This window comes from Maniola hyperantus, chromosome 13 (genome assembly GCF_902806685.2).
Source record: "Maniola hyperantus chromosome 13, iAphHyp1.2, whole genome shotgun sequence".
Classification (NCBI taxonomy): domain Eukaryota; kingdom Metazoa; phylum Arthropoda; class Insecta; order Lepidoptera; family Nymphalidae; genus Maniola; species Maniola hyperantus.
Window position 1 is genome coordinate 13,090,358 of NC_048548.1, and position 11,611 is coordinate 13,101,968.

The 11,611-nt window shown below is 37.0% G+C and overlaps 2 protein-coding genes across 3 annotated transcripts in view; one reads left to right on the forward strand and one right to left on the reverse strand.

The window, feature by feature from the left end:
• Positions 1–8,889, reverse strand: part of LOC117987562 (uncharacterized) — a 35,710-nt gene extending 26,821 nt beyond the window's left edge. Inside the window, exons 1-2 of one of the 2 annotated variants that reach the window (XM_069502602.1) lie at positions 8,783–8,882; positions 7,737–7,826 (exon numbers count right to left, since the gene is read on the reverse strand). In XM_069502602.1, the coding sequence (XP_069358703.1) occupies positions 7,737–7,826; positions 8,783–8,827 (135 nt within the window). In that variant the 5' untranslated portion in view covers positions 8,828–8,882. Of the gene's footprint in view, positions 1–7,736; positions 7,827–8,782 lie in introns of both variants that reach the window. The other variant, XM_069502603.1, reaches the window with a different exon arrangement.
• LOC117987568 (pancreatic lipase-related protein 2-like) lies at positions 3,811–7,248 on the forward strand. The gene is made up of 2 exons (XM_034974593.2): positions 3,811–4,408; positions 6,312–7,248. Exons 1-2 carry the CDS (start codon positions 4,291–4,293, stop codon positions 7,220–7,222), a joined length of 1,029 nt encoding a protein of 342 aa, XP_034830484.1. The 5' UTR covers positions 3,811–4,290; the 3' UTR covers positions 7,223–7,248.
• Positions 8,890–11,611: the final 2,722 nt, after the last annotated feature.

Here is an 11,611-nt window from a genome sequence, read left to right on the forward strand (position 1 = left end):
CTTCGTTGTTTGTCTGTCTGTCTATCAAGAAACCTAGAGATTACTTCCCGTTTACCTAGTATCATGAAATTTGGCAGGTAGGTAAGTCTTATAGCACACATAAGGGGAAAAATCCGAAAACCATGAATTTGTGGTTACATCACGAAAAAAAATTACAATGTGTTCAGTTTTCAACTTTCAAAGTAAAATTACTATACCAAGTGGGGTATCACATCAAGGTACCTGTACACTCTGTCTCTAAAACAGATTTTTGTTTATTTTTTATGCTAAATCGTTTTTTAATTTATCGAACAAAATTTCCAAAAAATACGACTGTAGTACGGTGCGCGGGTCTGACTCGCACTTGGCCGGTTTTTTTAACAAAATATTAATAAAGAAGGACCTTTGTAACTAATTGTGAAGGTGAAGGATTGTGGAGGAAGGGAACCTCTAAAAGGGTAAAATTCGTCAACAGGAATTCAAACATCGATAAAAAATCGAGACATCACTAAGAAGAAAAATGAGGCTTTCAGTAAAACGAGACAGTGACGTTTTGATAATAATAATAGTCGCGGTTTCAATACCCATTTTTTAGTTAGTAGAGACTTTTTAGTTTAATAGAGCCTCAATAGCTCAACCGGTATAGGAGTGGACTGAAAACCGAAAGGTCGACGGTTCAAACCCCGCCCGTTGCACTATTGTCGTACCTACTTCTAGCACAAGCTTGACGCTTAATTGGAGAGGAAAGGGGAATATTAGTCATTTAAAAAATGGCTAATATTCTTTGTAAAAAAAAAAAGTTCCATGACTGTGAAATGAGTAGCTTATATTTTTTTATAGGACTGCAATCTTGATATCACTTAATTCATTTCAATTTATCTAATAAAATGCAGGTATAAAAAGGGCGAAATACTGAAGATGAAAAGGGTTTCCTTTTCACTCTGAGAGGAGACCCGTGCTCTGTAGTGAGCCGGCGATGGGTTGGTCATGATGATGAAGATGAGCCTTATATATTTTACCAAAACTTTAAAAATCTTTAACCTTTTGTTTATATTCTTTAATATTCTTTAATATTCTGTACTTAATATTCTTTAATATTCTTTATTATTCTTTAATATTCTTTACATTACATTTAGTTAGGTCATGTCACCTCTAGTCAGTGCACAAGATTTAAAAGTAATCAGTACTCAATTCACATGAATGAATGTTTACTGGTGTTTGAATGTTAATAAAATTAATATCAATATAATTAGTGAAGTTAAGTATGTTCTGGAATGAAAGATTTCTGCGTATAATATTCATTATGATCAACCCATCTTTGGCCCACTATTGAGCACAGGTTTCTTCACAGAATGAGAACGGTTAAGGCCATAGTCCGCCATGCTGGCACAGTGCTAATTAGCAGACTTGACACACATTTGAGAACATTATGGATAACTCTCCGGCATACCTACAGGTTTCCTCAATATGTTTTCTTTCACCGTTAAAGCTCGGTGGCATATTTAATGGCTTAAAGCGCACAGAATATAGGTTACTACAAAAATTTAGAGGTAGGTACGTACCGGAGATCGAATCCGCGACTTCTTGAATAGGAGGCGGACATCTTAACCACTAGACTATCACGGCTATTCCTTGGAAACTTAGCAAATTACCAAGGACTGAATGTCAGGCAGAAACCAGATGACTATTTTTAACCTGGAAAATCAAAGTGTACCTACACACAGGATTTATTACAAATCTACTAATAGCATAAAATGAGGTGGCGGTAATGGGCTGGGTTTTTTTCATAAAATTTTGATATTAATAAGATATCTACCTTCTTTTAGGATATTACTTTCAAATTAATTTCCCTAATTATTTTCTTAATTAAGATAACTTTCCCAAAAAATCCAATTAATTTTTAATTAGAATTTGATATGTACCTTTTACCTGTAGGTCTTTTCTATTCAACTATCTACTCTTTTCCTTCACCGTTAAAGCGAGTGATATTTAATTTCTTAAAACGCACATAGCTCCGAAAAGTTAGAGGTGCGTGCCCGGGATCGAACCGAATAATAGGCGGATGTCGTAACCAACAGGCTATCACGGTTTTATTTCTTCTAAGGGTACTGATACGTAATTCTCAGTTTGTCGCAGTCAATCTTAAAATAACGACCAATCAGCGGCCAGACCTTATCTAACATTGATTGTGTGAGTTGTCACAACCTACACATATCGTCTCGATGCTCGTGTTGTAGTTTACAAAATTACTGTTCTGTAGATAGCTAGACCACGAGCTAGACTATGTATGACTGAGAGATTTTGTATGTAGAGAAAGTTAGTAGTGTTAGTACCTACAGTTAAAAACGTTTGTAATATAGCATCCATCGGTTAATGACCAAATTATAAGTCCCTGCTATTTTCTAAATCTATATCTATATCTATACTATTATATAAAGAGGTAATGTCGTTAAGTTTGTTTGTAGGGGGTAATCTTTGGAACTACTGAACCGATTTTAAAAATTCTTTCACCAGTAGAAAGCTACATTATTCCTGTGTGACATAGGCTATACGGGATCCTTAAAAACCTAAATCTACGCGGGCGAAGCCGCGGGGATCAGCTAGTATTATATAAAAGGAAAAGTTGACTGACTGACTGATCTATCAACGCACAGCTCAAACTACTGGAGGGATCGGACTGAAATTTGGCAGGCAGATAGCTATTATGACGTAGGCATCCGCTAACAAAGGATTTTGGAAAATTCAACCCCTAAGGGGGTGAAATAGCGATTTGAAATTTGTGTAGTCCACGCAGACGAAGTCGCGAGCATAAGCTAGTTTTGTAGCATAAAGCAACTAGTGGCTTTTGTAACCTAATAATCGCGTTTCCTTTTGACTGTATTTACAACTATCTATATCAGGTAGGTTCTTATAATATGTGCATCCGCACAATCAACATTTCTTTTAAATTACCCTTATAACATAAAACGGCTTAAGTATTTGAGTTCTGCCATGGCGCGGTAATTTTCACATTGCCCCTTCGTGACCCACTTAACACTTTTAGACCCAAGCTGGTTTCATTAGGTAAAATAATACACATTTATCGCTAAATGTGTTGCTAATCGCAAATCTCGAGAACAGCTAAACCGATTTCCCTAATTCTTTTTTTATAATATGTCTTGAAGTACGAGGATGGTTCTTACGGAGAGAAAAATTTAAAAATTTGAATCGACTGCTAGGCGGTACAAAGTTCGCCAGGGCAGATAGTTTGATATAAAATACTTTTCATCCATTATCCAGCTCGGTGAAGGTCGTTTTATGCTGCGATCCTATAGATACTATAACAATAAAGTTATATTATGTAGGTGATGTATAGAATCTTATTATGCGCCGCATTATACCGTTAACTACATGAATCACAACACAATCCCAATGTGTTGAGGGCGTGACAGACTGTGACGGCAAATGCCTTACGTCATTATTATGGTTCCGTACCCGAAAAGTGCCAATGGAACCCTATTACTAAGCCTCCACTGTCCGTTCGTCTGTCTGTCTGTCAGCCGGCTGCATCCCAGGAACCGTAACAGAGAGAGAGTTGAAATTCACAGAATGTGTACCTATATGCTTATATTGCCGCTTTAACACACTAAGAAATAATGAGGCTGACATACATAAATGTAAAAGCCTGTTAATAAAAGATTAAAAAAAAAAATAAAAAAAAAAAATGAAAGGTTGAAAATGGCGGCCAAGAAAATTCAAAGTGTTATTTCTTGTACGATGGTACGGAACCCTTCGTGCACGAGTCCGACTCGCACTTGACCGGTTTTGTTTATCTCGTTAAAGTTAAGTACCTGGCAATGACCGCCTGCATTCAGTCTGGTCACATCACGCGAACGTGAGTTTAGGTTTTTACTTTTTATACACAAATCAAGTTAGTGAGTCGTGACACTAAATTGTTTAATCATAAAGTTATATTAATTACTTTTTTTAACTTAGTCATATAAATTTGAGTGATTAAATGTATAAAATTTGTTCGTGACACTTAAATCATTAGCGCTATTGAATAGATAAACTGTCGATAAAAGTACTCAGAAACCGGGCATTAGTTAGTCATATTCACGTAAATTAATAAAAACTTTCAATTTCAATCATTAAAATTATTGTATCAGTGATTTACTTAGGACACTTTTGTTTACAGTGACAATATTTTGAGATTTATGTACTAAATTGTTATTAATAGAGAATCTATTTGAGATACTAAATTGTTTATAGTGGATTGGATTGGGTCACGAAATTGTTTATAGTTTAGTTTGGGACACAAATTTTTTTACAATGAAACTGACAGCTGTTGTGCTACTGTTTTTGTTTTCTACTGTGTATTCGTGGGGTCGCGGAGATTTGGAGAAATATGGACCCTTTCAAATAGCTTTGCGGTCAAATTTGATCAAATGTAAGTTTTTCGATATTTGAATGACGATCTTATTAATATAAGTAGTGTGTTTGTCTTCAAAATCAAGAAGTTACGGGTTCGATTACCGGTCAGAAAGATAATGATGACGTTGAAGTGAAATTTTGGTTCTGATGGTGATTTTATAACCACTGGTTAAAAACCTAGCTTTAGTTTTTCTTAGCTGATATTATTTTAAAAGATAGACAAATCACAGAAAAACTTCTCAGAAGACCTCGTAAGCGAATTATTTTTGCCCGGCGCTTTAGACCTTTTGGAGTGTTTCACTCGTATCACAATCTCATTGTCTAATAAATATAAGGTATCAGGTAAATAAATAAATAAATAAATAAAAAGACATTTATTTCACGCAATTTGAACCCATTTGAACATAAATCTGAACCATCAACCGATAGACGTCCACAGCTGGACATAGGTCTCTTGTAAGGCTTGAAGGCTTGAAGGTTTGAAATATGGCGCTAGTTTATGTCTTAAAGCTATGATTTCGTCTTTAAACTTACTTGTAGTTTGTAATTTACGAACAATCCTTAAGACGTATTTAGTAACTCTGTTTCTTGTTTGATATACCTACCTACTCTGAATAAGTGTTATAGGTAGTTAGGTACTCAACATCAACATCATCATCATCATCATCATCAACCGATAGACGTCCACAGCTGGACATAGGTCTCTTGTAGGGACTTCCACACACCACGGTCTTGCGCCGCCTGAATTCAGCGGCTCCCTGCGACTAGTCTGATGTCGTTCGTCCACCTACTAGGGGTTCTTCCAACGCTGCGCCTTCTGGTGCGAGGTCGCCATTCCAGCACATATGACGTTTCATTTTTTTACTTTGGTTTCATTTCACCGTAAGTACCTACTTACCTAGAAATACATTGTTTTCAGATCCTGTACCTAAGTACTTATTGTTTGCATTAGATATAAAAAAAAATTCAGTAGGTATGTGTAAAGGTGCTTATTACAATCTAGGTCGAGATAAATATTTATTCTTTGATCTGTGTCAGTCTTAAACAAAGAAAGCGATTTATTGATACACTGATTGTGAAAATATACCTACCTATAGGAAAATTTTCGCTACAAAAAACTTCACAAACGTATAGGTACACTATATTACCTTAATTTTTAAAAATTACGATAGGTACAGTAATGCTCGGCATACAATGTGACTCGTGCATTACCTAAGTATTGTACGTTGCTGGCACTATGTCAGAAACCTTTCCGCAAGCCCTAACAACAAGTGTACAAAGTTACAACTCAATCGCATGAAAGTTGCGCGAATGCAAAGGTAACGATTAGACAGACAGACAAACATTTTTTTAAAAATATAACTAGGTATACGAGTTTTTGTGCAACCGAATTAGCTAGCACCAACTTAAGTTTCAAAATGTATAGAGATGAGAAGAAAGTCACTGCTATCGTAGAGATACGTATAACTCGTCGGAAACATCTGCGCACCTCGCTGGAATGCGCTTCCCCGCAGCTCGCCCGTTTTCGCCTATTTTGTACCGGTGCCAACGCAAGCGCGTTGCATGACGTCAGTAAGCCAGGTTCTCAGATATTTCCGACGGGTTATTGGTCCTACCTACATACAAAGGAATCAAAAACCCATATTTATGTGGTATGAGATAAAATTCGAACCTGTGACCTTTGCAACAAGCTACAAGTCTGTATGTCATTCATCGGTATTACTAACCATCAGACTAAATTAAACCATTAAAGAAAATAATATTAATGACATTATTCAATATTCATATCTTATCTAGCTAGGTATATGTTATTTTACAAAAAATCTCAGAGGATGTTGCGCAAATAAATATAGGATATTCACAGCCAAATAAAACCGAAATCGACGTAAATAAAATATTTCTTCATTTTATGTCCGCAGGTGAGCACGACAGAAATCTAAATCTGGATGTCAGCGGTATAGACGTCTATTTTTACGACTTCCCACGAAACGACGTCGAAACGTTCACAATCGACGGCGCTGCGAGAGGAATCCTCGCAATAAAGGAGCTCGACAAAACGAGGAAATTCATTATCTTTGTCGGAGGATACAAATCAAACATCAACAAAAGAACCGAGGAACGAGTGCGAGACACATTCAGAAACTATCCGAACAGCTATTTAATCATTCTAGACCATTCCCCATACACAAATGACAAACAAGGACAGATTAAAAGCTACGAACGCTCAGTCAAATACGTCCACTACATTGGAAAAGCATTGGCTCAAATGTTGACTGACTTGAAACAAGGAGGAATCAACCCTAAAAACATGCACTGTATTGGCCACAGTTTAGGATCCCAAATCCTTGGTAATACAGGAGAGATTTTCTACGAAAAAACTGGAACCAAAATCGCTAGAATCACAGCTTTGGACCCAGCGGGACCTTGCTTTTCTAACAGTTGGATTCAAGAACAAATCAGGTCAGGTGTAGCTGATTATGTAGAGGTATACCATTGTAATGCTGGAGGATTAGGTACCACAAGTGTACTGGGAGATATAGATTTCTTTGTGAACAAAAAAGGTCAGAGTCAACCTAATTGCAAGACGCCTTTCTTACCAGGCATCTTTGACTCTTCGAAAGCTGCTAAATGTAACCATAGAGCTTGTATAGACATTTGGACGGCGACTGTAAGAAATCCCAATTGGTATCTGGCGTGGAAGTGTGACTCGTACCAGAAGTTCAAGAAAGGCAACTGCGCTGCTAATGAGGTTACTATTGCTGGTTTCTGGAACCCTGGTAATGCTACAGGCGTTTATTACTTCTCCACAGATGGCTATGACATTAATTAAATTTATTAAATTTATTTCCAAATTTATTGTTGTTTTTAATTACTGTGGATAGGTAAATAATCAAATCTAAATATATAAAAGGAAAAGGTGACTGACTGACTGACTGATCTATCACGCACAGCTCAAACTACTGGACGGATCGGGCTTAAATTTGGCATGCAGATAGCTATTATGACGTAGGCATCCGCTAAGAAAGGATTTTTGAAAATTCAACCGCTAAGGGGGTGAAATAGGGTTTGAAATTTATAAAATCCACGCAAACGAAGTCGCGAGCATAAGCTAGTGTATTATGAAAAGTGTATACGGGTTAGTAATTTGAATTTGGAAGAATCAATTCGTTTGTGATGCAAATCATTATGACGTCACATAAGGAAAAGGTGGATTTGTATTGTTTAATATTCGTAATATGTATTACTGGCGGGGAAAAACTTCGAGTGAATTCCCTGTCAAGCGTGCTGTAATAAAAGGAGATTGCGTATACTTACATTTGGTAAATATAGCTAAGTATCCATACCTTCTTCCGCAAGTAACTTTTTTCCTTTACGAATGTTTTAAGGTTTAAACCCGCGTGATTTCCCCACGATATGTCAGCAGAGTCTCTAATCTGTAGTCAAATATGTGTATCTAAAGAAAATGCCACTTTTTTAACGAAATTCCGTCTGTATTTTTACTAGTCAATGAACCCAGTCCTGGTAATGACAATTTATAAATACAGAAGGAATGAGTATTTTAGTTAATTACCTTTTTTAAATATAATATTACTAGCTGATGCCCGCGACTTCGTCCGCGTGGAATTAGGTTTTTAAAAATCAAATGTCAAATCTCGTGACTTTAGCTCCCAGAGGCGAGCTTATTGATTAAAATATTTATAGCGTGCACTAAAATTTAGAGTCTTTAAATGCAAAACTCATGTTCTATCCTTTTTAGCAATATTTAAAAAAAGATGCAGATACTCTAAATTTAATTTAGAGAAAGACAACAGAATCGGCGCATCAGAATCAGTACCTTATCATAAAAAACCGGTAATAAAGTCAGGCTCGCGCAATGAGGTTTCCGTACTATAGTCATATTTTTTCGACATTTTGCACGATAATTCAAAAACTATGATGCATATAAATAAATAAAAATCTGTTTTAGAATGTACAGGTAAAGACCTTTCACATGATACCCCACTTGATATAGTCACTCACTTCTAAAGTTGAAAAAAGTAATTATTAGTTCATGACCACATTTTAATTTTTTTTGTGTGATCTAACCCTAAATTGACGGTTTTCAGGTTTTTCCCCAAATGTCAGCTATTAGATCTACCTACCTTCCAAATTTCATGATTCTAGGTCAACGGGAAGTACCCTGTAGACAGTTTCTTGACAGACAGACGGACAGACGGACAGACAGACAGACAGACAGACAGACAGACAGACAGACAGACAGACAGACAGACAGACAGACAGACAGACAACAAAGTGATCCTATAAGGGTTCCGTTTTTCCTTTTGAGGTACGGAACCCTAAAAATAACAATGTATAGTTTATATATAGTATATTTCTACGGCATACTCACGTATCCAGTTGACCGCGACGTTAGCCCGACTAGTTTCGAACCCATCCGGGGTCCTTTATCAAGGGGGTCAGTTCCCGCACGCGTCGCGTTTAAGACTGCGCGCCCGCAGTTGTAATATACTATATATAATGAAATATACTAAATATAATAATAGTAGAAAATATGTAATGGAAATCACTCACGATAGTTTAAACGCTAAAATGTATAGTTTCATCAAGTGGGTAAACAATTGACAAGTATAAATATCAAATACCTACTCCAGCGGTAAGTAGACCGTGACAAGTAGCGCTCCAATTATTCCCCTCCCTGGTTCACCCTTCCTAAGATAATAATAGCCTCGTTGTAGGTTACCTGAGCTTCAGGCGGTCACTGGTGAGTGGGATCTGCTCCTTGCTGATGATGATCTTTGGGATGACCTTCCGTTGCACTTAACTGCACTGATTTTATTAAAGGGAGTTTCGATAGCAAGATTGTTTAGCGATAATATGTACACGTCATAGGTTAATTTTGCACTTTTTATAGGTACCTATTTTGCTTGACGGTTTGTTCAGATCACTTATTTTAGCGGATTAATTAGCGTTTATTTATTAGTTGCGGTTTTCACTTGATTTCGCGAGTTTACACACTTTTTGGAGCGGAGCGGGTGTTTTTAATTGCGTGGCACATTCGTTGTGCAAAACAGGAGCGGTTTTCAGCGTGCGTAAGCGCCAGAATGCGGAATCGGACTGAAGGGGGAATTTGAAAGGAAATGTCATTGCGTACATGCTTATGTGTGAGTTTGAATGTGCGTGTGTGTGTATTTATAATAGATTACTTGAAAATATAATAAATGGCGTAAACAACTCCCCCGGCCTAGAGGCAAGCCTCTAAACAGAACGAAAAGCGTGATAAATTAAAGCGTTAAAAAAAAAAATTAAAAATTAAAATTAATTAATAGAGTTAGTAGAATTAATAGCAGCCTATTGAGAAGGTAGAGGGCATATCCGTACAACTGGTCTGATGTAGTTTCCGGAACGCGTTCTAACTTTGACTGCTCGAATTACACTGTCTTTCCCTGGATAGAGTTCTTCTATAACTCCTAAAGGCCAGCAAAGGGGATGAACGTTAGAATCTTTGATAACAACAACAGCTCCAAGACCTACAGGATTGGAGGGAGTATTCCATTTCTGTCTGTGTTGTAGAGAAGTTAAATATTCTTGGCTCCAACGTTTCCAGAAAGAACAAGTGATTTTAGTTAGTAATTGATAGCGGGATAAGCGGCTGTCGGGAATATCTGATAAATCCTCGACAGGTAAATATTTTGCGGGAGTGAGATTGAGAAAATGGTTAGGCGTTAGCGCGGAAAGATCTGACGGATCAGAACTTAGAGTACATAATGGTCTTCTATTTAATAAGTTTTCAATTTGAACTAGAACTGTATTCAATTCTTCATAAGTAAGGATTTGTGTCCCTATAACTTTATACAAATGAGTTTTCACACAGCGAACGTTAATTTCGCTGAGGCCGTTGAAATGAGGGCCATAAGGTGGACTATGCTTAAACTGAATACGATGTTCTGCGAGACGATTCTCTATGAAATTTTTATGAGCATTGGACTGTATGAGAGTGTAAAGTTTATTTAATTTAGAGAATCTTAACATGTAAACCATGGTGCGCAGTAATTTGGACCAGCTAGAAGAGCGTTCGGCCAAATTTTCAATGGGATGTTGAGCGTCAGAAACAGAGGTTTCAACTGCTAAAACAGTAGTTTTTGATTCTTCAAGATCTTCATTGTGAGCGTTTACTTGAAAAGGCGTAATGGGCCATTTCGATAAAGGATGCGTCGTCCATTGAGGAGAGTTGAACCAGAGTTTTCGTTCTAATAATTCTTTTGGCGTGATTGGACGAGATATTATGTCAGCGGGATTTTCGCATCCATTGACGTGAAACCAATGTTCAGAAGGTAATTTTGAATTTATTTCTGTAATTCTATTAGCGACGAATGTGTGGAATTTATATGCGGGAGAATGAATCCATGTAAGAGTTACTGTTGAGTCCGAAAAAGCGTAAATATTATTTATTTTGCAGCGTTTACTAAGAGTTTCGCGTACCAAATTGATTAAATTGGCTAATAGAAGAGATGCGCAAAGCTCGAGGCGAGCGAGTGATGTCTTCTTAAGCGGTGCGACTCTAGATTTTGAAGAGAGTAAATGAACAGTTCCAGGCGAATGTTCATCTGGGCTCACACGTATGTATACGGTGGCTCCATAGCATTTTTCACTAGCGTCAGAAAAACCTATAAGCGTTACATGGGATTCAGAGTTCATACCAACATGGCGAGGAATTTTAATTTTTTCTAAATGCGGTAGTTCTTTACAGAATTGTTCAAATCTTTGAGCGATCGAGCTGGGTACTGGTGTATCCCAGGCGAGATTTAATTTCCAACATTCTTGGACGAGAAGTTTCATAAAAGCGGTAACTGGACCTATAAGACCAACAGGATCAAACAGGCGAGCGGTAATAGAAAGAATTAAGCGTTTTGTATAATCGCGGGGACTCTCATTAGCGTTGATTTTAAAAGTAAAAGTATCGAGTTTAGGATGCCACTGCATACCTACTATTTTCGTAACATCTTGAGCATCTGAATCAAAATTAATTGCTTGCGGATTTTTATGAGAGCTAGGAATTTCACTGAGAAGTTTGGTGTCATTGGAGATCCATTTCGTTAAATTGAAACCACCTGCGTTGAACATATTAACCATTTCATGATAGGTTTCTTTGGCTTTCTCAAAACCATCGATTGAGTTTATGTAATCATCCATATACATGTGATTAGTGGCTTCATTAGCT